We start from the raw sequence: 25,998 nt of genomic DNA, 5'->3' as shown, positions 1-25,998 counted from the left end.
ATCAACCCTGAGTGCTCACTGGAAGGACAGATCCTGAAGCTGAGGCTCCAGTACTTTGGCCATCTCATGAGAAGAAAAGACTCCTTGGAAAAAGCCTTGATGTTAGGAAAGTGTGACGGCAAGAGGAGAAGGGGATGACCGAGGATGAGATGGCTGGACAGTGTCTGCAAAGTAACCAACATGAATTTGACACAACTCCGGGAGGCAGTGGAAGATAGGAGGGCCTGACGTGCTCTGGTCCATGGGGTCACGAAGAGTCGGACACGACTAAACGACTAAACAAACAAACATATTGAAAGTGGATATCCATGCTTTTAAGGAACATGACCAAAAAAAAAAGCCATATTCTTGTGTGAAATCCCAAAACAAGAGTTAGGTGACTTTTACTAGATTGCTAAATTCTCACAAACAAGCCAGCTTTTGAGTTTTGCAGGATTCTTTGTAAGGCTAGTCGTGACAATTCTGAAAGATGGAACCAAAAACTCCCATAATTCATCTGGGCAGATTTTTGAGGCTAGACTATCTTGTTTAAAGAAGGTTCCCAAATGGAATCTGCAGCCTTTTGGAATCCTCTTGAGAAAGTTGGTTTTGATTTTTTTCAGAGATATACATTCTTTGTGAATTTATTTATTTTATTGGATTTCTATCCCACCCATCTAGACCAAGGGTCTACTCTGGGCGGTTTACAAATTTAAAAACAATAAAACCAATAAACATATATTGTAAGTCCAAGGTGGTGAAAGTATAAGAAATTAAGATATGGCAGGAGGGAAAGACTGCCCAAATAGCCAGGTTTTAAGTTTATTCATGAAAATACCCAGAGAGGGAGCCAAGCAGATCTCCACTGGCAAGTTGTTCCAAAGGCGAGGGGCCACTGCTGAGAAGGCCCAGTTCCTTGTTCTTTCCTTCCAGACCTCCCTCGGCGTTAGGCCCCTCAGCCATATGGCCTGGCTGGAATGAGTGACTCTGACAGAACTGGGTGGGAGAAGGCGCTCTGCCTAGAATTTTTCCTAGTATTTTTATTGTTTTCTTTTTCAGGATTGTAGCCCAATGCTTCAGATGCATCTGAAGAAGTGGACTGCAGTCCTTGAAAGCTTACACTAAATAAAATGTATAAATCTCTACTAAAGTGCCACAAGACTTTTAATGTTTTGTGCTGTAACAGACTAAGCTTATCCCTGTAGAAATTTACTCTCCTAAATAAAATTATTGTGACACCAAACTGTTATATTTAATTCTTCTTGTCCATGAAAGTTCACATTAAAATATAGCAGTTGGTCTTTAAGCTGCCATTTTTTTGTTTGTGCCTGACATGCTAGCACAGACTAACACAGCTATGTCTTCTAAAACTTTAATTCTCTGTTATTTAGAAACCTGAATAGATCTACATTGAAACTGTGTACAGAATGTATTACATGCAGTTGCTTATTTAGCTCCGATTTGAACTCACTGAAGAATATGATCTCTCATTAAAAACTGAGATGACTATACAGTAGATAATTACATTTTCCAATAACCATTTAAATCTGTTTTCTATTCATGTATTCCATTTGCATTATAATTCTTTCCAATGTAGTAATTTTCAACTAATGCTGCCAAGTCAGGTTTTTGCAAATTAAATTTGAGATTTTGCAAATTATATATCTAAAATTATAATCTGAGCAAACCATAGACTCCATATCTGTGTGTACTGTTGACAAGACTGTACACAGATTTTAAATAGTGCACAATACCCTGAATTTATACTAGTAATAAAATGGATATCCCATATCTAAATATAAATTTTTCATATTTGTACTGTGACAAAGAGGCTTATATGTTCTCCTACTTTATACTTAACAGCAGCCCTACACATTAGCTCATGATCATTCAGGGCAGGACTAGCCCATTAGGCAGACTGAGGTAGCTGCTAAAAGTGACAGTTGGAGGGGGCAGGGCATGACAATTAAGTATTGAAATATAGATCTGTAGGTGTCAGCAGCCTGACCTATGCCACTTCCTCTAGCCTTCCTTCCTACCTGCGATGGAAGATAATGATTCTTTGCTGTATTTTTAGTGAGAATCAGCTGCCAGATGGGAAACTGAAAGACAACCATCGTCCTTCATCTCAAGTGTTCAAAATATCACATTCCCACCCTGCTTAGTGAATTTATGGGAATGAAACTTCTCAATCCTAATATCTGCAATCCACATCAAACCTTATTGGCTCAATGAATACCAGTGGTTAAGATCTCAAAATATCATTGCTGTTTCTCTGAAAGAACCAAGGCATAACCCAGAAAATTACAAGCCAGTAATTTGAGTTTGGAATTCACTGTGGTGAGGTACATTAAAGCTGTCTAGATGCTACACAAAGCAAAGCAAAGTGTGTTGCTTATATACCACCCCGTAGCATTTAAAGCACTCTGGGCAGTTTACAATTCAATTATGAAGGCTACACATTGCACCCCACCCCCCCAGTGAGCTGGGTGCTGAATTTACCAACCTTGGAAGAACAGAAGGCTGAGTCAAACCAGCTTCAAACTTCAAACCAGCTACCTGAGCCTGGGGGAATCGAACCTGGGTTGTGAGCAGAGTTTTGAGTGTATTACTGTACTTCAGTTTAACCACTGCATCACGAGGCTCCTAAGTGAAGTTTTAGATGATGTCTGACCAGATAAAAACTTTAGCAGATTTGATTGAAAAAACTAGAAGTAACATATTTTTCTCCTCAGAAGAATCTTCCTCCTGGAAGATTACTCGTACCACATCAACTCTTGTTTAGGGTGGAATTCAGGGATATCTGAGGGGGCAAAATTGTGAAGCAAACCTAACCGTATATAATTTAAGTATGCTTTTTATTTTAAAAGTGATATTTTACCACTTTACACAAGTAATTTCAGTTTTGTTGCCTTGTAAACATAGTGGAGGCTATCCCAAGCCTATTCTGTAGGAACTTGGCTATTGAATTATATGAGGAACAGAAGGTATATTGGATAGTTTTAGATTTCATAATTTAGACAGCTTTCCTAATTTGTGAGATTTAATTTGGGAATTCTGAAAAATAAACTGGCAGAAAGTTCAAGCTTCAACTGTTTAAGATAGAGCAAAGGGAGTTAACCACATGCTACAAGAAAAATATTGGTTTTATTTATCTTTTTCTTAACATTACTCAGAGGAATGTAATAGTACATCACTGTTCCTCTTACATGTGATTCATTTTATGAAACTGACCTTATCAAAACTATGTTTATTTCAATATACATTTGCAATTTTTAAGATGTCATAATATTCATTTTTTAAAAAGTTTAGCCCATTTGGCCCAATAAGTTCAGTGTTCCATAGGTTCCCTTCCAGCTCTGCAGTTCTAAGATGATGATGTTGATCATGCAGGGAGATAGCTTCTGTGTCAGAAATCTGACCCTTCTATATCTTCTGGCAGAATAACTGAGATATAAATGCCCTTCACATTTACCAGAAACTTGAACATAATGTAAGTAGAACTGAATAACCTAGGATGTTCTGTGTCAAGCAAGAAGTGGAGCACTATTATAAAGGCACACCATCTCTGAAGAACAACCTTCTCATTTGAAACGCTTGTCTCTTAGGATCAAAAGACAAATAATATTTGTCAGAACCTAGCTGAACTGCAGCTTGTCATAGGGTCAACTCTATAAACTTCCCAAATAAGAGAGTGAAAATATGTACTAAATGCATTGTCAGGGACCACCCAGAGAATCCATTACGGAAAAATATTTAGCGGACGCACAGTGTCTCTTAGTTGTTACTACTAGTAGGAGGCTTCTGTCTGGAAGCACAAGTCGCTTTCCATCTTTTAAGTAAGCAAGGGGAAGCAGCCGTGTGCCCTTAAGGTATTTTGGACTACAGCTTCCATATACCCCAGTCTGCAATAGTCAGGAATTCTGGGAATTGCAGTCCAAACAGCTCAACAGCACCAGCTTGCCTACCTGTGTAGAACTGGGCTATGTTTAGAGCTGGAGACGTATAGAACCCGGCTGCAATTTGAGTTTTAATTCATTAGCATGCACTAGTCTAAATCAGAAGCTACCAAAAATAGGAGATGAAAGAAAGTAGGACTGAGCAGCTGCCTGCCCCTGATGATTTCAAACTGCTTAATCCAGAAAGAGTGTGGTGTGTAGTATGTCTCTGAGATCCATTTACTGTACTGTATATAGTTTCTTGGTCGCCTTCAGTCACAATGCAAGCTTTTCAACTTAAGAGACCTTTCGTTGCTGACGTTTTTGAGATCTTCAACTTTTCAGCTTGTCTTTCCAAGCCCAGTTAGAGAAAGCCTCTTTCTCCGCCGCCACTGGCGCCCCCCCCCATTAAGAGGCGCTCTATTAAAAGTGTTTGCCGCGCACGTGCTCAGCCATCCAAGGCTCCTCCAGCAGGCACCCCCGGCGGACCTACACACGCAGACCTTTCCAGCCGCACGGAAGGAGGCCGCGAAGGGTGGGCACGTGTGTGTTTTTTTTGTTATTACCTCAAGGAATTGAATGGGGTTGAATTGCATCGCATCCCCATCCCACCTCTCTGGACGAGGCGCATGCGCGGTCGGCCAGGCCCTGCTCTCCCTGCCTGAGCAGGTGCAGGGATGGGCCCCGCGATGGAGCGGAGGCAGCGGGGATGCCGCGGAGCCCCAGCCTGGGGGTGCCGCCGCCTGCTGCCCCTCCTCGGCGCCCTGGTCTGCGCTTCTGGGGACAACAGCGTCGGCCCGGTAGGGACGCGGAGCGGCGGGCCGCCAGCCTTGGTGGGTGCTGTCAGGGACAAATAAGCAGAGCAGGGGCCGCCCGGAGCTCTTTCTTGCCATCCTCAGGGGGGCGAGCGCGGCCGGGCGGCGCCCCCATTCCCAGCGCGCGCCCCCACCTCCGCCAAGCGGGTCAGCCTGGTCGTCGGAATTGTCCGTGAGCCTGCAGCCCGCCTTGGTGGCTCGGCTGAAGGGGAGGGCAGGTTCAGTCATCCCCCCCCCCTTGTGAGGGGAGACGGAGCCATACCAATTAGACTTCTCCTGTCTGGTTGGCAGGGAGGGGCTGGTTGCTGAGCTCGCTTTGCCACCCTTCTCCCCCTGGCATGGCGTTCTCTCAGAATAAGGTGGGGCAGGTTGTCCTGGCGCCCCAGTGCGTTGGTGGTTACCGTCCCCCTTTTTTTTCCCTTAGAGAAAGGAGTAGGTGTCTCTGGAGGCGAGAGGGAGGAGAAGGACGTGGAAGATTTGTTTGGGTACCACCAGCCTAATGGATGCAGGATGGCTGGGCTTGAAGTCTCCACACAGCCTGGCGGCAGGGAATCAAAACAGGGAAGAGGACGCTTGGGTTGTAAGGAAAAAGTGGCAGCAGCCAGGCTGGGGCGAGGAGGGGGATCATATGGGACACTGGCATGTTTGAGAAGAGTAGAAAGAGGAATTTAAGATACCTTGGTGTAATGTAGAGGGATGGCATTATTTCTTTTCTCACTGAACCGATGAGAGGGATCTGGAAGGACGATTTCGTTTCCAACTCTTAAGGCAGTGTTTTAGAATTTTCCATAAAGTCTTTGTCATCCTAATATAGCAAATATACACACACATTCTTAAATGGATTTATTGTTGTCCCTGTGGCAAGTGGCACATGCACATACAAAAGGGAAGCAGTATAGCAGGGCAATGGCTTGGTGAAAATTGTTGGGCTCTAGGTAATGGCTGCATAGTGATGTTGATATTAGTCTGTCATTCTGTTAGTGAACTGCCCTTTTTTGCAAGTTTTTCTGTTATGTGCGATGTCTCAATGGTAGTAGCTTTAATAAAAATGTGATAAAAATGCTTTGAGATACAACTTTTTATGACTTGAAGATGCACACTATTGATAACACATTTGAGAATTCAAAGGGTAAGGTGAACCCTGTTTGAATGTACAGTAATGAATTTTTGGAATTCCCAACTTCAGTGATTTTCAGTTATTACATGTTGGTAGCACTGGTGTGTAACTATGAGGAGAGAACAACTGAATCCGACTGTGTTGTACTCTGATTTTCTGGCCCCCTCCCTTTATAATTCCCTAGAATGTCATAGAGTTAACTCTCCAGCTGTACAACCATCCATGGGGAAGTAAGAGCTGGCCCAATTTACCCAGCATAACATTTTTGATATATTTAACCTGTTTAATAACATCCATTTATGACCTGTAGTACTGTAACTAGGAATTTCCAAGGGACCTTGCAACTTTTGTTGCCCGAACAGCAGCCGTGTATGCCACCATTGTACATTGATTAATTTATACAGTGCTTTGCTTCTTATTGTATTGTTTATTATGCTACGTAAACAGCCCAGAGTGACCTGGGTTGCTAGATGGGCGGTAAATAAATAAATAAACCCTTTGGGAGAATCTTTTAATCTACTTCACTTACTCACAAGTAGGAAGGAATTGTGTGTAACTGAAGTGGATGAAAAGAAAATCAGAAGTTTTAGTGAATGGGCTCAGGGCTTCTGGCGTGCCTAAAACTCTGCTCAGGATCTCAGGTTTAGCTTGTATTGATAAATCTAAAGAAATTCCACTCATGTGGAATATATTCAAATATACATAAATTTCAAGATTTTATGAATCTCTGCACATTTCTATCATTTAGAGTTTGGGGTTAATTACCTTCAGTGTTCTAAAATTTTTATACTGTAGTCCTGTTCAAAGAATGTTAGTCACACTTCGATCCCACTGAAACAAATGCAGCCACTTATTCAGAGATAACTTAAGTGTGATTAAATATCTCTAGATACAGACATGTGATTGACACAAAAACTATCACAGCATTGAGGCATGCCCATTGATAGTCCTTTGTGATAGTTGTGATTGCAATCCTATCATTGATTATGCATGAGTAAAACTCCTTGACTTCAATGAGGCTTATTTGTACATATTTGTACGTGAGAAGATGGTTGCAGAACTTCATACTTCAGTCTTTGTTGTTGTGTATGGGGAGTTCTATTTGTTTTACTTTCAAACAGAATTTTTACAATGTTAAATTGTCATTGTAACCAAGCAATAGTTAACTTCTGTCCTGACAAACAAACATGAAAATAAAATACCCTGTTTCCCTGAAAATAAGACCTAACCTGAAAATAAGCCCTAATATGATTTTTCAGGTTGCTCATAATATAAGCCCTACCCCAAAAATAAGCCCCAGTTAAGCAAAACCCCACCCCACACCATTGTGCAGCAACTAGAAGAAGATGGCATGACTGTACTGTACAGTATTTGAATAAATGTAGGTTGTTGTACTGTACATGAAAAAAAAAAACATCAGCTGAAAATAAGCCCTAATGCGTTTTTGAAGCAAAAATTAATACAAGATCCTGTCTTGTTTTTGGGGAAACATGCTATTATGCAGCAAATTTACACAGATAGATATTTTGAGTGTCTAAGAGGGGTTACGAAAGAAAATATCAGAAATAAGGAAGAAAGAAAATATGTAAATAATAAGTGTAAAATAAATTATAGAAGAGTAATTTATGTTTTATACTGAAATCAGACTTGGTCTCCTAGGTGCAATTCTTCATGAAACTAGCAGAAACCAGTGTGAGTGGGTGCCCTTGTTCAAGTCTGAACCTTTTGTACTTTAGCCATTTGAATTGCACAAGCAGCTATTATTCCAATTCTAACTTTGAATTGAATACTAGAAAATGAGCTAACATAATTTGCTAATGTACAAGTGTTTGCTAGAATGGTGGTTAAATATTAGGGCCTGAAGCACTGAATTCTAGTCCAGTTTCCTAGTATGTGGAACCTTTCTTTGTCAAGGTACTTTATACCGTGGTGCCTCAACTTAGGACCATTTCGAGTTATGACCAGCTCTGGCCGCAAAAATTTACTTTGACTTGTGGCCCGGGCTTCCAGTTATGAGCAGAAAAAGGCAGGGAGAAAAGGTGGGAAATTCACATTGCTAACCGTCGGTAGGCGAAGAGGCTGCTTCTTTGTAGCTCTATCACCCCAGCGGTTAGACAGTGTGCGATCGGAGGAGGCTTTGGACTTTTTAAAAACTGTTTTTTAAAAAACTGTTCTGGTTGGGTTTTGCAGCGTAGTTTTGGGCTGGCGGGGTTATGTTTCTGTGCTGTGATGGGTCTTGGGGGTTTGTTTGTATTTTGGTATTTTTTCCCCATTTCCGATGGGTCTTAGGGGTTTCCTTTTTTGGGGGGTTTCCCCCATTTCTGATAGGTCTTGGGGGGTTTGCTTGTTTTGGGGGTCTCCCCCCATTTCCAATGGGTCTTCGGGGTTTGTTTGCTTTTTGCTTTGCTTTTTTTGCATTTCCGATGGGTGTTGCACGCTTCGTTGCTTTCTGCTTTGCTTTTTTTTTGCATTTCCGAAGGCTCTTGCACCGTTTGTTTGCTTTTCTTTTCTCCTTCCCCCTTCGGCTGGAACGGATTAATCATGTTACCGATGGGTCTTGCAAATTTTTTTTGGTGATTTTTTCTTCAGCTGGAACGGATTAATTGCATTTTAGTGCATTCCTATGGGAAATGGTGCTTCGAGTTACGACCATTTTGAGTTACGACTGGAGTTCCGGAACCAGTTCGTAAGTCAAGGCACCACTGTATTATCAGGTAGACTTAACCTCGCTCTCTCATGTTGTACTGTATAGCTTTGAAAGTAAAGTGTGGAAAAACATGAGTTCCACAAACTAGAAACATATGCATTGTGGGAATAAGTTTTCTGGGCAAGCTATATAACTGGATGGTGGGATGAATGTTCATACTAAATTACATACTGAAGTGCAGTCCATAAGTTAGGTATTATAACTTAGACCTAACACATCTGCTGCATTTTCAGTATATAGTACTCTACAATAGAGAGAATGTAAGAAGGTCTTTAGTCAGAGATAATAAGTACTGTTCTTACTGTTTTCTGAGATATAGAACAATGAATTTTCTCTGAGAAGGTAAATTCAGACTGAATTACTTGGGTGATGCTGTATTACATGAAATCTTTAAAAATTACATTGACTGCCTAGTTTCAGAAGAGGTAGCTGTGTTAGTCTGTGCTAGAATCAGGCAAAAAGAAAAGAAAAATAAAGAATACAATACAAAAATCTTGTCTTTAAAGACTGATGGCTATATAGTATTTTAATGTGAGTTTTTGTGGATAAGTCTCTTCCCCTTGCTCAATTGACTACCTGTTTTCTTCTGAGCCTAGTTCAATGTTCCGGTTATTTAAAACCTTAAATGGCTTTGCACCCAAATACCGGAAGAACTTTCTCCCATACCATCCTGCCAATGTATTAAGATCGTCTTATGAGACTCTTCCTTCACTGTCAAATATGTGGTATGTTGTGTTGATTGTGTTTTATTACGGTACTGTATATCACCATTGGATCCTATTAGGAGTTAGAATAGTATAGAAATTACAGTATTAAGGTAAATAAATAAAACAGAGAAGCTTTAAAGTAAACCTTTACATTTATTGTTTTGGGTCAAACGCCTTTGACAGTTTTAGTGGAAGAGTTTACACAGTATAGATTCATGAAATGCTGTGATAGTAACAACCAGTCCTTGGTGCTTTGCTTTGTTTTTGGTATTTAGGTAATAAAGCACTCCTTTATGGTGTGGAACAACAGGCTGATGACCACAGGGTGAAACAGCTGCATATGATACCAATTTAATAATAGTATGGACAAATAGCTTTGGAATTGTTCTAGCAGGCATTTTCTGTACTAAAAAGAGAAAAAGAACCTGTACGTCCTCCCAAAATAAAATACCAAGGCAAGTGATGTCATCATCTGATGATGGTAGTGGATGACTAAGTGCCAAGGACAGTGTTTTTCTGCTATTAGTGTGTAAGACCTTTGCCAATATGTTGCCTAGAGGTTCTTATAAATTGCTGGAAAAGGGACACAACCTTAAAGTTGAAGTGTGTATTTCGTACATGTACATACATGTACATCTAGTCATTTTAGGGCAATTTCATTTTTGTTATAGGCTACATGCTGATTTGTGCTGATTTATTCTGAATCAGTAGTGGATTAACTTCTTGAAAATCACTGCTAGTGGTGACTCAAAAACATTTCTCTCATAATTTACACAAGGTCCTTTGAGTATTGATAGCATGAAGACTTGACTTTACTTACAATTCTATTATTGTAAACCACTTTAGATTATGTTCTTCATTTTCCTTGGCCTTTTTCCCAAGGAAGGGGGTCCATTTGGCCCTACACCCCTCCTGACTGTAGGGTTCAATGTTTATTTTGGGCAGATTTTTGAGATGGACTAGGTGGGAGGCTAAATCCATGTTTAAAAGAAGAGGTAAGTGATCACTCTCTAGGTCTGGAAGGACTTGGAGGCCTTTGACTAGTGGTAATATGTTATTGCTGTCCAGAATGTAATCTATGGTGCTGCACCTTGTGCCAGCCATAAAGGTGAACTCTCCAGGATAATCTCCTGTGGTGGACCCATTCAGAATTTGGAGATTAAGCCGCCTAGTCATTGCTACTAGCTGGGAGACGGCAACATTTGCCTTGCTGTCTCTGGAGAGTCATGGGTATTAGGGGCCAAAATGCCCACAACTCTGTTTGGCTCCGGGGCCCTCATTAAAATGCGTACAGTATTTCTGTATACTTTGTTTAGTTTCATTGGCCTTTGACCGCAATGATCTTTTTTACTTTACTTACTGTATTTTTTGCACCATAAGACTCACTTTTTTCCCACAAAACAGGGGGGTGGAAAGTCTGTGCATCTTATGGAGCGAAGAAAACAGATTATATTTTCCTGTTTTCTTCTCCTAAAAAATCGGTGCGTCTTATGGAAAGGTGCGTCTTATGGAGCGAAAAATACGGTACTTTACTTTATGTTTTTCATTTAGAATTAATGTACTTTTTTCTTTAATCATGGGTAAATAAATAAACAACAAAAAGTTGCACCATAATCCTTCCCACATGCCAAACAGACATTTGGGCTGATGCTGTTTTAGGTGAGGACCCAGAATGGATTATTACCTGGACCAACATGGTTATCTGCAGTGCTAGCCTATGTACTCTCTTGTGACATTATGCTATCGTAATAGTTTGCATACAATCCACAGTAATAGTTAGCTAGTTCAACAAGTGTTACAACTGGTCTGTTAGTCATTTGAGGCATACAGTCTATCTTTCCTTTAGTATTGATGGCTACACCCATAGTTTATTTTCTCTTACATATATTTTAATTATTTTAATATCAGTAAAACTGAAATTGAAATATCTACAGTACAGTGCACATCCAATACAACTTGTTGGTCAAGGAACTATGTTCAACAATGTAGGCTGAAATCCTGTTACTTAGTGTTGTAAGTTGCACTAGAGTAGGCCTGTTGAATCTGGGTGGATTTGGTGAGGTCTGTTGGTTCAAATGGGCGCATACTAATTGCAACTTACTGAATCACAAGTAGAGTAGACCTGTTTGACTCAATGGAAATTACAGAGGAATACTTAGTACACTAAGTAACAGAGTTTCCGCCATGATTTTAGACAGATAAGGCTGGATGTTAGGAATGGTTTCTTATGGTGATTTTAATATTTTAATATTTGTACTCACATCTGTGCAATGAGCCAGAAAATCCTTGTGCAGAAAGCCAGAAAAATCCTAACCATAAACTCATTAGATCGCCTTAGGTACAAGCTTGTGCTTTTTCACACAGAGAAACCCATGATAAAGTGATGATGGCTCATCTTAAACAGATCTGGAAAGGTCGTGAACATAATGTGCGTGAAGTATTTTCTGATGTACTATGTTTGTGCTTCTTCATGTTGCTGAGATACAAAGAAATTTTTAGGTCTATTTAAAGTCATGGGAGTTTTACTCCCTGCCACCAAATTAAAGATCTCTTCCCAAACTCATTTTAAACATTGCCTCTGATTCAGAAATGGTTTGCAGTGTGGCATGGGGGTGGTGAGACAGAAACACAAAGCCTTCTTGGGCACAGGGAACCAGTTGTTAGTCATTATTATTATTGTTACATGGCTGGTCCAAGACATTTTGTTGTGTGAGATGAAGAGCAAGATGGTGCCTCTTTCTGCTTTCCACACACCAAAGCTGACTAGACTGCAAGATGAATCCTTTTTCAATACTGGTGATGGAAAAGAATTTTCCATGACATCTGATGATAGCAGGGTGGTTTTGAGAGTGCATGTGGTACATACAGAGCTCTGTCTTCCAGAGAAGAAAACATCCAGTGGGCTTAAGGGTTACAGGTACAGAGAGATTTTTTGGTTCTCTTCACTAACATTTTCTGCCAGAGGCACTCATATCTGCCTAGTGATTGATGTAGCCTAGCTCCTGTAATGAAACATTAAAGACTGCTATCACCCATATGAGCACATCTAGTTTATGCTTAAAATTATTCACCAAAATCCACTTGGTATTTGTGTAATGTGCTGTGGCAAATGGACAACGTGCATCTCAATTATACAATCAGACGCATAACTAGGCATGTGACTGAGATGTCGTTCAGCACCATATCAATTGGCCACAGCAAGTTGTGCAACCCTTACATGAACACCAATAAGATTCTGGCCATTATTACAGATTTTCTAATTTCGAATCAGGAGGTTTACTGCTTATGGTAGTAAAATGGTTGTTAGGAGTCAATCTGTACAGTTCTGTTTAAAAAGTGGTGAAAAAAGTAACTGCAGTGTTCCAGACATAGTTTCGCTTGATGACCTTTTATTGGTCCTTTATCATTCTAGGATTTCTTGTGCTTCTTTGTGAAAATGTTTAATATACAATCCCTAGTTTTGTTGCCTTTAGATGTATTTATAGGAATAATTTAGATCATATTAAACTGAAACCATTTTAAAAATACTTAGAATATCCAATTTTTCTGTCAGATTGCATTTAAAATTTGATGTTGGCAACATTGTGTTTCTTTATTTTATGACTATATGTATGTATGTACTTGTTAGACAGGACTTTCTTCAGTTGGAATGTGATCAATCTTATCCAGGTCTTACCTAATGGTAATCTTAAATGGGTACAGCAATCGGAAGTCTTCTCATTCTACAATTGTTTTTCCTTGCTGTTTGCCGTTTTTAGATCATTCATTTTGATATGGAATTCCTAAATTAATGGAAATAAGTAATAATGGCCTTCAGATTTTGAATTTCTGTATCTTTCTGCCCTCTCTCAAAGATTACAGTGAGACTTTCTGATTGGTATGAATGCAAATGAAATTAAATGCTTATCCTGGTGTGAATGCATGTTGGTTCAGCCAGGGGCGGTTCCATTGACAGCGCGGGAAAAAGGACAGGAGGCTGTTCTTCTTTTCTAACAGAATTAGATTTATTTGTGAACAAACTCAACTCGGCCGGCTCAAAAGGGTCCATTAAACTCAACTCTGGTAACAACTTATAACTTCAAACTCGAGTAGTCATTTCTGTGTCTTTTCTTCTTATTGGGGGGCTGGCCCAAATCGTTCCCTGTTGGTCATACAACGGATCGGTGTGGTCCGTACCGCACAGACCGTCCCATAACACGGGTGTCTCGCCCAGTCCCCCTCCCGCTGACTCTGTAGCAAAGAGGAACTGGGACGGATCACCCGCCTCCCCCCACACTGATTGCGTGGGTAAACCACCACAGTCCATTCCAGGGGATCTACCTCTTGACCACGTACGAAGAACTCTGGAGGTCCCGGCAGTAATCCTCCATCAACTTGTAGATTCGGGAATTCTTTAAGTAGCTTTAGAAAACTCTCCTGGCCCATACTCCATTCTGTCTGAACAGACCGGTCTTTCTTATCTGCTGGTTCACTCTTTACCACCCTAAAACTTCTCGCCTTTTTGCCCTCATTTATATCTTCCCATACGATCAGATCAAGCTCCTCCCCCTCTCATCAGCCAAACACACTTCTCTATGCTGTTGCACCTCCCTGTCATCTTGTTCCACCTCCACTAATATCCCTTCCACACACTCTGCGCCTCCTTCCGCTCCTTTGACTGAGGAGGACGGCTCACTCCTTTTCTCTCCTTCATACCTGGATAATGTAGATTTAGATGTAGGTGTAGATTTCTAAATATAAAATTATATCTGGGAACACAATCACAGTATCCAGACAGGCAAGCTTGGGTACCTGTTAGAGGAATATGAGCTTGTCTACATGGGCTCTTTTAGAGTGGGCCGGCGTGGGTTAAATAGGGTTGCTTGTGGTCAGCAGTGGATTTGGCTCTAGTTGGGTTCTTGACCTGAACTTTAAGACAAGCCAAAGAAAAGAAAAGAAAATCCCTCACCCATCACCTCCTCCTGTCTCCTCTGACTTCTGAGAGGAAGTGTTAAATTGTTTAAATTTTTTTGTAAGTGATGCAATGCATCAGCGCTGCCCTAACAGTATAAGAAAATTAACTTCCTCTGCCATCTGTGACAGCAGAGGAAGTATTTAGTTTGCCAATATCATGAGGTGGTTGTCTTCTTAAGCTGCTCCATAATATAGGAAATTCCCAGTAGAAGGAGCCTTGACAGCCTCAAGCTGACTTTGGTTCATTTCCAGCAATTGGAAACAAACCAAAAATGGAGCAATCCTATATGCACCAAACAACAACACTAGAAACCCCTGACAGAGGCCCAAACACATACAGGCAGGAATATCTTGGCATAATTTGTTTACTCCAACAATTATATAACGTGATTGCCAGAAAGAGAGAACTAGCCCATCCCTGCATTGGACCCATGCCAGTCTGCATTATATCTTTGTTTACGTTGTCCATTGTTATCTTTGCCTTTTTCATCTCTTTCCCTAGAGCCAAGCTTTCCTTCTCGTTTTTAAAAAAGTGTTAGCTTGATCATCACAAAAGACTTATCTAGGGAGCTGGGAGCTGGCTTGCCTCACAGGGGTCTTCATTCTATAGTTCAAATAATGGTTCTTGTTTTTAGTTGCATTACTAATATATTTGAAATAAAGGTTGCTTCTAGCATTCCCAACTTTTTACAGACCACTTCAGACACTAGACTTTATTTAGTTCAGACATTCAAAATCAAAATTCTGAGGAAAAAGATCTAAGTTTTTTCTCCCTTTTTTGTGTTGAAAGTGGAACCATTGTTCCCTTCATTGTGTTATGAATGGAGGTAATAAAAAAGTCATATATTTAATATATTTAACACATTAAATAATATATTATTCAGTAGTATAATATATTCAGACAAATATATTAAAACTTCACTGTTTGAAATATGCAACTAGAAAAAAAGTAAGTCATCCTTCCCAGACAATTTATTATTTGATCATCTTCTTCCAGAAGGAAACATAAAATTGCATCTCTCTTTTTTTATGAAGACATGTTTTCTGAAATATGGGCTCAGCCTCTGTCAATAATTAGAGCATTTAAATTACAATTGCAGTATAAAATTCAGGTATATACCCCTCTGTAATGTTTAACATGAATGCATTATCCTGCTAGATTTTAAGTAAATCACTAATAAAAGCTGATGCATCTGAATATTTAATTTCCCTGTTTTGAGAGTGAATCATGTTTAAAATTTTTAGAACAAAAATGAGCATGTTGCTGTTGTCTCAAGCTTTGTATACACAAATAACATCTGTCCTGTAATCTGGGCTACTAAACTCATGAATGATTTTTTTTCTACAGAAAGAAAGTTCACTAAACCAGATTTATGTGTTAAGTGAATACATGCTGGTACGCTTGTTTTGTTTTTCTGTAACTCTGCCTCTATAGGAAGCCTTGGACAAAATTGACCTTTGGGGAAGAAGGAAAAACATTTCCCGTTTCTGAATGCTATTTCTCAGAGCGATATCTGTTTGTGTATGAAAATACAATTGTGTTTTCTGTCAAACGCACTTACGTTTGCTTGGTTAATGTGCTATAGAATGTACTCTATCATCCGAAAACTAATAAAACCACTAGTGCTGCCAGGAGAGCAGCATCCTTTTCCCTGAAATTTCAGGGCAGAATCCGAGACTTCAGACTGGGTTCTTGTGACGTTCAGGGCCACATCTTTGATATGCCCTGCTTTTGAGACTACTGATTGTGGAAACAAAGGGATCCCAGGTAAATTATTCTAGAAAGCAGGTGAAACTCAACTAGTCCAGAAGTGTACTGGCGGTGGAAGGCCTTTTTTTTAAACGAGGCAGGCGGCAAAAGGCATCCATCAGTTGTAGGGGTTGCTGCCATTCCACCTCGAGCCCACTTGTACCCCCTGTCCCAACCCATTTTCTTGCTTTTTAAACTTGAAACATTTCCTTGTGCCATCTAATGGCCAATAATAATAATAATAATAATAATAATAATAATAATAATAATAATATTAATAATAATAATAATAATAATAATAATAATAATAATAATAATAATAATAATAATAAAGGTAGTCCCAGGTTCTGTAATCATTAGTCTTTTCAAATCTCTCTCCAAATCCCCCAGGTCATGTCTTCCGGGGCAGGGGAACTGGTGGGGTCTGACTCTCTTTCTCAGCGGTTGGCGGGAGGGACGGCACTCCCGAGAGAGGGGTCTCTCTCCCTCCCTCCTTCTTACAGCATAGTTAGTTACTAACTTTGTGTTATCTAAATATTAGGATATGAAACTCTTTCTTGGAAGTAAATGCAACAGATGTGGCCTAAGACTTCCATCTCTATAAGCATTCCTTTAATTTTGTTTTTAATATTTCTTAGCATCTGTGTTGCTGTTTCTGGAAAGTAAGCTTATTTGCCGCTGATCAGTCCGTTTAGTTAGAGGAATATTGCCCAAGCCCTGAGAGATATGTTTGGTGGCCATGTTGGGACTTTTCCTAATCTGGGTCTGTGGCAGACTGAATCAGATCAAGATGTCGTGTTTATTGGATTAAATAATAGATTATCAAAAATCTATACTACCTGGATATGCAGAGGCTGGATAATTAGTAAAATAAAACCAGATGGAATTTTAGTTTTGAGAGTAAATTCTGGACCAGAAAAATAAAGAATTGTTATGAGATACTTCTACCTTGAAAATAAGGGAACTGTGGGACAGGACTGATATAATCCCTATAACTCCATAGATCTGATGTGCACAGCAGTTGAAGTTGTCAGTCACCCCTGCTAGTCATATGCTTCCTTTGGCTTGAATGAATTTTAGTGCTGCGATTCATTGGCCAAAATCCTTTTGCATAAGTTACACTGACATAAGGGAAATGTCACCTGCAGTAATAAATTGTCACTCATTTAAGAGTTCCCTGCTTTACTTCCTTATTATTTACATTTAATCTAATTTCACACGGGTCTGGAGGCTTCACATGAGGCCTAGAATCAAAGCCGAGAAACTTTAATTAGCGGCAATTTAATTATTTCAGATTCTAGAAGAGAGAGTCCCTTTTGTATTATTGCATGAATTGGGTTGCTACTGATTAAAAAGTCCCTGCTTTGATACTGCATTGTGTGTGACTTGTGTTCAGTGAGATTAGGTTTACTCAGGAATTAGCCTGTATTGTCTAATCCTGCCTTAACCAAAGTCTTAAGTAGCTAACTAGCAGTACTGTATAAGTTTTGCCATGACCATAAAAACAGTATGAAAGAAATATAAACTGAATCAAGATTGTGTATGTCATGTGGCAAACCTTTTAAGGTGGTGTGTGAAGTATTTTTTCCAGTCTTTGGCCCCCTTCAAATGTGCCAGGGCCCCTCAGGAAGCTATATGACTCCTGTTGAGAATAGCGGAATTAAACCAACAAATGTATAAAAATATGCAAGTTAAAAATAGGCCGAAGTATCAGCTAAGATAAAAATGGAACATTCCAATACAAGAAAGCTTGGCTGAATAAAAAGTTCTTCACCTGACCCTGGAAGAATGTCAGGTGAGCCTCTCCCTGGGAAAAGAGAGCTCTGGTTTTGGAGCACTAGTACTGAAAATAACCTCTTATAAAGGTTCCATCCACCTAATTTCTGAAGATAAGCGGAAACTCTCTTAATAATTGAACAAGACTATACGGAAGCAGGCGGTCTTTAAGATATGCAGATCTTGAGCTGTTTTTGGCTTTGAAGGTGGAAGGCAATACTTGGACTCTGGGACAGACCAAGAACCACTGTAAATGTTATAAGCTATAATAAACAGTCCATTTCTGAATAATTGTGTATCATATGTTTATTTATTATTGAAAATGAACAGTATAAATTAAATCAATTCTGGGGACAGCTTGATTTTAATTTTTTTAGTATTTTAGTGCACTGTTGGAAACACTTTGCTTTTATTTGTGCTTTTTCAGATTAAAACAGATAATGTATGTGTGATTAGCCATGCTAGCCATATAGTTGAGAGCATTCACTGTTTTCCTTGATTTTGAATACTAGAAACAGTGTTTTTGGCTCAGTCCATTGAGGAAGACTTTTGTTCCAGAGGCCTAGATTGCTGTTGTGAGCTATTTTCTGCTAAACTATCTTTAAATATCTTTCATCAGAAACTATAAACATAATGTCATTTTGCACATAAGCGAAGTCTAGCTATTTACTGAAACTTAAATATGTAGCTACTGTATTTATTTTTAAAAACTAGATTGATATATAGTATAGCAATTCCTATATGGGTCAAGCTCTGTTAAATGGAAATTTATCAGAGAGTTATTTTTTAAAAGTTATTACTATGAACCAATTTCCTTTTGTCTACAAAATGTTTTTCAATGCTGTTAATATAGTTTTGGACATAAATTGTCCATATACGAGTATATTGCAATCAAACTAATTAATTGTTGTTGTTGTTGTTGTTGTTGTTGTTGACACTGAGCCTTGTAGCACATTGGTTAAACTGCTGTACTACAGCCAAAACTGTGCTCACGACCTGGGGTTCAATCCCAGGTAGCCGGCTCAAGGTTGACTCAGCCTTCTGCAGTATCCTTCTGAGGTCGGTAGCCTGCATAATTTAACTTGTAAACCTCCCAGAGAATGCTTTAAGCGCTATGTGGCGGTATATAAGCAGAATGCTTTTTTCTGCCAAACCTAGTGGAACCACTGTTCTGGGTGATCATTGCAATGTAATATAAACCTTAACACCCCTCCACCAATCATGTCCCATCATCATCAAACTCATGCAGCTAAAACTGTGCTCACGACCTGGGGTTCAAATCCCAGGTAGCCGGCTCAAGGTTGACTCAGCCTTCCATCCTTCCGAGGTCGGTAAAATGAGTACCCAGCTTGCTGGGGGGGCAATGTGTAGCCTTTATAATTAAAATTGTAAACCGCCCGGAGAGTGCTTGTAGCGCTATGGGGCGGTATATAAATCCAATAAATAAATAAATAAATAAATAAAACAAATGAAGTAGACAAACTGAGTAACCAAGTGAAGGCAACAGCCTTCAGATTGCACGGAGTTGAAAGGCACACTTACGAAGGGGGAGAATATCCTTAAAGACTTTCCTGAATAGCAAAGTTTTTACAGTAGTTGCTTTTTAAAACTCTAGAGGGAGGAGATCTGTCAGGTCTCATGAAATGCCATTCCAGAGAGTGGGGGCCATAACCAAGAAGGCCCACATTCTAGTTGAGGCTTTCCTTGCCTCAACTTGGTGTGGCCACCCACAGCAGCAAAGCCAAGGGAGATAGAGTGGAAGGGGCAGCATTTCTGTAGGAGAGATGCTCAACAGGAACTATTTGATGTATTCTTGGTGTCTGAAAATGTTAAAATAAAATAAATTGCCCTTTGCCTAATGTGGGACACCATCACTGCAGCTCACCTTACTCAGTGGTGTACTCTGATCCTTTGAGCAGCATTTTCAGGGACTGCAGGGACTACTGTGAAAAGGAAGTTCACTACTACCTGTCTACTTGCACGTACCTAAATCTGAACTCAGTCTGATGATGAAATAAAAGTTCTGCTTACACAGTGAAACTTTCCTTCTTACCCTTTCCCTGCAGCCACTTGTTGCACTCCCATTTGCTCTTGAAAGATCTCCAGAGTAAGCTTTGAGGGACTCCAGGAGGAGAGGGAAGGGATTTCTTCCCTATGGAGAGGGAAACTATGCTGTCCAAAAAAAAGAAGTTATTGTAATAATTGCTGTAACATCACAGGACATAATCCTTCTGTGTCGAATATCTTCAGGTAGGTCTTTTGATGGGAAAATAATAGTGGAAATGAGAAGATCCCAAGAGACATACCTTCCCCTTCAGTCCTGCATCCATGCAGCTGCTTCCTGTTAAGAAGGGGGCACGTCAGGTTAGGGTTTCCATTTCCACATTAGTAACATCCAGTTCCATGACATTTCAGGTGCAAAATCTTAGATTAGGAGGTAGTTGCAGGGATGAAGCAAGTTGTTGAACTGAGCAAAGGGAGGCAAAATGGATTTTGGGCAACCTGGGTGTTGAAACAGCAGGGATCGAATTAGAGTAAGGCAGCTCAGAATCTGAGTAGAACCCAAATGACCAGAATATGGGAAAGCTGGAGAAAACATTTTAGGGGGTCAGACAAGGGCCCCTTGATAGTTGTCTTCCCACTTGAAGCATAGCAATTATTGGAGGAGACTTCAGCCAGGCCTGTGAAACCCATTGACTCTGAAGGCAAAGTCTAGCATGGTATTTTAACAATACTGTATGTTGAAAGTAATGCTTCATTTCATCCTCATTATCTGGATAAGTTTATGAAAGCAATCTGGAATACTGAACAGGAGAGCTGACTGAGGGAACTGGCTATGTGAGGCTTTTACTCTTGTTTGCCTCAGTGTTGCTTCCGTGCTTTTCATATGTGAACAGACCTTTTCCTGTACCAAGTGTTTCCTGACCTTTTCACAATGGGGACATTCTGCTATCACCACCAGCATCTCATGACTTATCTGGGCCAACATACCTCTCTTCCATTATTTACAGAATCTCTCCCTTAGGCTGGAACACTTTTCAAGCAAACACAAGAGATACGTACTTAGAGAATGTGTTGGCTGCATTCTTACCACCTAGCCTATTGCTGCACACACTGGAAGGTAGTTTCCAAACTCTGGTTTTCATAGCCAGCTGGGTCACGGAGTCATACTTTGTTGCAGAATCCACACAGAGCTAGACTGGAAATGTAGGCATTCTGTAATGTCACCTGAACATTTGTGAACAGTGTCCTAAATTTCAGCTATTTAGCACATACATAAAGTCTTTTTGTTTTGTTTTGTTTTCAGATAAAAACTGACTGAGACAAAAACTTTTCCCAACAAATATAATTTTTTGCTTCGAGGATGCATTTCTGTCCCAGCCAGTGAATGTATTTCAGATTTTAAATGCTTCATACAGTTTCTTTTGTGAGTCATGGCACTGATAGCAGAAAGGACACATTCTGGTGGTCAGTAGGTTGGTCCATCCGGGTGGTATTGGAATTGGATTGAGAAAATAAATTGGATTGAGGAAATGCAAAATATGTAAATTTAATCCATACTGAAATCCTATTGATAATACTCAGTCAATGTGTGGGAGTTCCCATGGGGTCAATGCAAGTAATTCACTTGGGTAAGGATTTAAAAATGGCTGTAACCTGTTCACTTGCAGAGAGATGGAAGATGCTCACATAGTGCATAAAAGAAAGCTTTAATCTAAGCCAGATGTAGGAAACCTCTGGCTCAGGGACTGCTGCCATCCCTCAAGGGGCCCCATGCCAGCCTTCTCATGTGCCTCATAAGGTCACACAACCTTCACATTACCATGTGTTGACTTCCAAGCATTTACATGTGCTAATTCCGATTATTAAAATGTGAAATGTCTCTTCTGGGGCTTTGTTACTGGACATTTTAGAGACCTTTAGTCTAAAATAAGCTAGGTTTTTTTTAACCTGTTTACCTTTCGCTGTATGAATTACTGGAACCCACCCACTCTTCCCAAACATCTCTTCCCAAACAGTTTGACCCTCAGGCTGAATCAGGAAGCTCCCCATCCTTGATCAAGACCATAAACTCATGAGGTTCAGCAAGTCATAGCCTTAGTCCTCCCAAATTGAAAACTTATAGATTCTTATCTTGCTTATGTCAGAAGGAGATTGTGTATATATACCATCCAGAGTTACCTTGGCTGCCAGATGATAGATAGATAGATAGATAGATAGATAGATAGATAGATAGATAGATAGATAGATAGATAGATAGATAGATAGATAGATAGATAGATAGATAGATTGATTGATAGATAGATAGATAGATAGATAGATAGATTGATTGATTGATTGATTGATTGATTGATTGATTGATTGATTGATTGATTGATTGATTGATTGATTGATTGATTGATTGATTGATTGATTGATTGATTCTCACAGTCTTCTAGGATGCTTCAAGCTGCCTGATTTAGAGATCCAGTCTAAGAAAGAGAAATGTAGACAAGAAAGGAGGGCTAATGTTTTCATCAATGAATTCAAATTGCTTGAAAGAAAATTCAGATTAAACATTAAAAATAATTTGCAGACAATGAGAACTTGCAAAGTGGCAGACTGGCCTTCATTTCAGCTTTTAAAATACATGTTGGGTGGCCTCTGTCCGGGATGTTTCAGCAATTGGTTCTTAGCACTGCTTGAATGTAGACTGGTTTACCATTCAGGGTCCTTCCAACTCTACAAGTTTATAGTTCTATGATTTGTTGGTGTTATGGTCTGTGATTTCACTGCTGCATTGGAAATATGTTGAATTTATTTAACCTGTGGTCTCTCCTCAATGATTGACAGGTCTGCAAACACCCTGCCATCAGAATTTGCAGCCTCCACGGGCATTATGCTGGTAAAGCCTATTGTGGGATACATAGGTAGCAACACCAGTTAAGATTGCTTTATAACTTGCTTTCAAGGCAGAACTAACACACTTTCAAGCTAACTTAATTTTCCTCAAAGCTATTTATCTATGAAGTTATAATATTACACTAACAGATTTATGTAGAATTTTAAATATCAGTAACAAACTCAGTGCTGGTCCTTAGGTAGCTAGATGGTACCATCTATATACAGGAAGAAAATGTCAGCAGGCTTTCAGGAACTCCAGGTCTGCAGAGTTAAAAAGAAAAAGACAAAGGAAAAAAACGTTAGGGTTTTTGTGGGAGGGGAGGATAGTAGGTGGAATGAAAAGGAATACAAAGGAAGAGGGCATGAGTTGTTTGCTGAACCCTGAGCGAGGATCAGGGCCATATCTGGCAATTTTGGCACCTGGAGCAATCAGCATCTTCTCCCACCCACTCATTTCTGGTGCATGGGCACAAGCCCCCACAAGAAAATTGAGGAATAGAATGGCATACTCATAAAGGAAAAAAAAGACAGTTTATGCTTCAATTAAAAGGAACGTGAATAGGACCACATATTGGAGTCTAGCTGGGAGGCAGGGGACCAGTTCTGGGGATACATTCCAAGGTAATATTGTGCAGTTTGGAGTCAGAGAAGAGCTAATTCCATATCTCCTTCTGTATGTCCCTCTTGTTCTTAAATTCACTCTACTCTCTTTTTTGTATAATTAAAGTAGACGTGGGTTTGACTCACGTGTAGTTGTCTAATAATAATTGCATGCCATCAAGTCAATTCCGGCTTATGGTGACCCTTGTCAGAGTTTTCTAGGCAGAGAATATACTGTACAGAAGTGGTTAATCATTCTCTTCTTCTGGGGGTGCCCTGGGACTGGCAGCTTGCCCAAGACTACACAGGCTGGCTCTTCTCCCAGGATGCACAGTTACCTCTGCCTGTTAACAGTTAGAACAAGTAGTGCTGAGTTAGATTGCTTGATATGAGGGAGAGGTTTATGTTCAGATATTGGTCATATTTAAATACATTTACAGTATTTCAAATTTTTAAGAATAACTCACCAGACTAACAGTATCGCTACTAAAACATTTGGAATACATTCCAAAGTCGGTTTCTGAATTCTAGTTGTGATACAGGAATCTTTTTTTCTTCACATACTACTTGGCATATAGTTAAAATAAGCACATCAGCTGAAATTTAAATCTGGGCATTAATGATCTGTGTGCAGACAAAATATGTAAATTTGTACGCAGACAGCAATTCAGTGACCTCCGCGAAGTTAGCAAGCCAGTGCGGCTTATTGCAATGAGGTTTTGCTTATGTTGTCTTTTTGTTCTCAAGATGCCATGTAGTCAAGACGGATCAAGAAAATCAATGTGCACAAAGTTTGACGCTAATGGCACATTTAAACTAACAAAGTGTGCTGTAATGTCAAACCAGACGATGTTGTAAGCTTTGTTTTTGTTTTATGTTATTTTTCAGAGCTGGTTAAAAACGTACGGTTATCTGTTTCCTTACGACACCCGAATGTCTGCTCTGCACTCAGGAAAAGTTATGCAGTTTGCAGTCTCCACTATGCAGCAGTTTTATGGCATCCCCATCACAGGAGTTTTGGACCAGACTACTATTGAGTAAGAGGTTTTTTTTTATTTGTTTTTGTTTTCTTACAAATACCTGGAAAGCATTGTGTTTGTCAAAATCAACATTGAGTGCTGTGCAGACTATAAAATAGGGGAGGACAAGGTGTGGGTCTTCAGACTGCCGTCACTCCTCATTGACATAGCCAGTGGTGAGAAATGCTGGGAACTGTAATTCAACAGTATCTGGAGGGGGACACAGTTTGCCTACCTGTGTCCTATACAATGAGGACCTGTGTAACTGCATGTGGCTTTTATATATTTCCCTGGGTTAAATAGCCAACCAAGTCCATTTTCTCACTAAAGAGAGTTAACTAGAAACCAGATGATGCTGACATAATCCATGTTAAATCCAAACTAAGAGTATTCATACAGGGATTTGCACTGGTTTAACTAAATTGGTTTAACAAGCATGATATCTGTGTATCGTTTGTATCTTATAAACCAACAACTGACTTATATGCAACACATAATACTAACAAATTGATTATTAATGGCTTTTTAACAATTGATGGTAAGATCTTATCTGCACAGAGATATTGCACTTGTATACTATGAGCTATTCCATATACATAGAGAAAATGCTCTTTCAACACATATGTCACTTGAACTAAATTGAGACTCATCTTGATCAATTTGTGAAGAGATAGTCATATGAGTGACAAGTCATATGCCTTTTCTGTGTTCTTTCCTTCAGTCAGTACACAGGATAATTATGTTGTTATTCTCACCTACTAAGGATGTTTCATACAATTTATTTATTTAAAATATTGCTATGCCACCTTTCTCCCCAAAAGGACCCAAGGCTGCTTACATCACTAAAACAGTATTTAAAATCTTAAACCATAAGTATACAAATGTTAAAATTAAACTAGTACTATATTAAAATGGTAACTAAGATCAATATTAAAACACATTTGTGAAGGAGGAGTTAGTGAGCTGTCCTCATCGAAACAGGCTACAAAGGAGGACTCAGGATGTGTGGAAGGAGTCTTGTAGAAATAGAGAAGGATGAAAGGGAAGAGAGGAAGACACTGGAAGTGTGTTTAGCAGATGATAAAGGGGAGGAGTTAGACCTTATTGTATGGGAGGAGGATATAAAAGAGGAGGAGCAGGAGCGAAAGTTTGTGGTTGTAACAGACATGATTGGGAGGCGCACAAAGGATTGTACTGTACAGACTGAAGATGAGGAGGACACAGATAAGGTCAGGAGTCTGGTAGAGGAGTTTCCCAACCTTAGGACAGGTAGAGGCTTACTCCCTGATCCTCCTAGAACCAAACCTAACTCTGCAAAAATTGACCCGTTAGAATCAACTGTAGAGGTCTATCCCCGCAATCAGTGTGGGGGGAGGAGGGTGATTCGCCCCAGTCCTTGTTTCAACCGGCCACCATGCGAAGCGGACTGGGCAAGACACCCTTGCTGCGGAACGGTCTGCACAGTCAGGAGTACACCCTTGCGGGCAATGACCGATCAGGAGCGTTTTGGCCCGGCCCAGATGTGAGGAGTGACATATGTACTCCAGATGTGAAGGTTCAAAGTTATAAGATATTACCTGAATTGAGCGCCTTTGATCCGTTTGAGTTGGTTAACATCGCTGTTACTGAGAATAAAAAGGATTCTGTTCAATTTTTAAAACCGCCTCTGATTCTTATTCCCACCCAAACGAGGGGACCGCCTCCGGCTTTAGAAAAAAGCAAAAAGCAAAGCAAAGTGTGCTGCTTATATGCC

General features: G+C 39.8%; 1 protein-coding gene across 5 annotated transcripts in view; it reads left to right on the top strand.

Annotated features, from left to right (window-relative positions):
• Window positions 1–4,328: 4,328 nt before the first annotated feature.
• The window catches only part of MMP24 (matrix metallopeptidase 24), a 44,944-nt gene continuing 23,274 nt past the window's right edge, over window positions 4,329–25,998 (top strand). Inside the window, exons 1-2 of one of the 5 annotated variants that reach the window (XM_020782480.3) lie at window positions 4,329–4,452; window positions 24,115–24,263. In XM_020782480.3, coding sequence (XP_020638139.3) covers window positions 24,160–24,263 — 104 coding nt within the window. In that variant the 5' untranslated portion in view covers window positions 4,329–4,452; window positions 24,115–24,159. Of the gene's footprint in view, window positions 4,453–4,521; window positions 4,751–21,146; window positions 22,653–24,114; window positions 24,264–25,998 lie in introns of those variants that run through there. The other 4 variants (XM_020782478.3, XM_020782477.3, XM_072997073.2 and 1 more) reach the window with 4 other exon arrangements.

The sequence above is a fragment of the Pogona vitticeps genome, chromosome 4, assembly GCF_051106095.1.
Source record: "Pogona vitticeps strain Pit_001003342236 chromosome 4, PviZW2.1, whole genome shotgun sequence".
Classification (NCBI taxonomy): domain Eukaryota; kingdom Metazoa; phylum Chordata; class Lepidosauria; order Squamata; family Agamidae; genus Pogona; species Pogona vitticeps.
The sequence above is the reverse complement of the archived record's forward strand: the minus strand, read 5'-3'. Positions and strand labels throughout refer to the sequence as shown.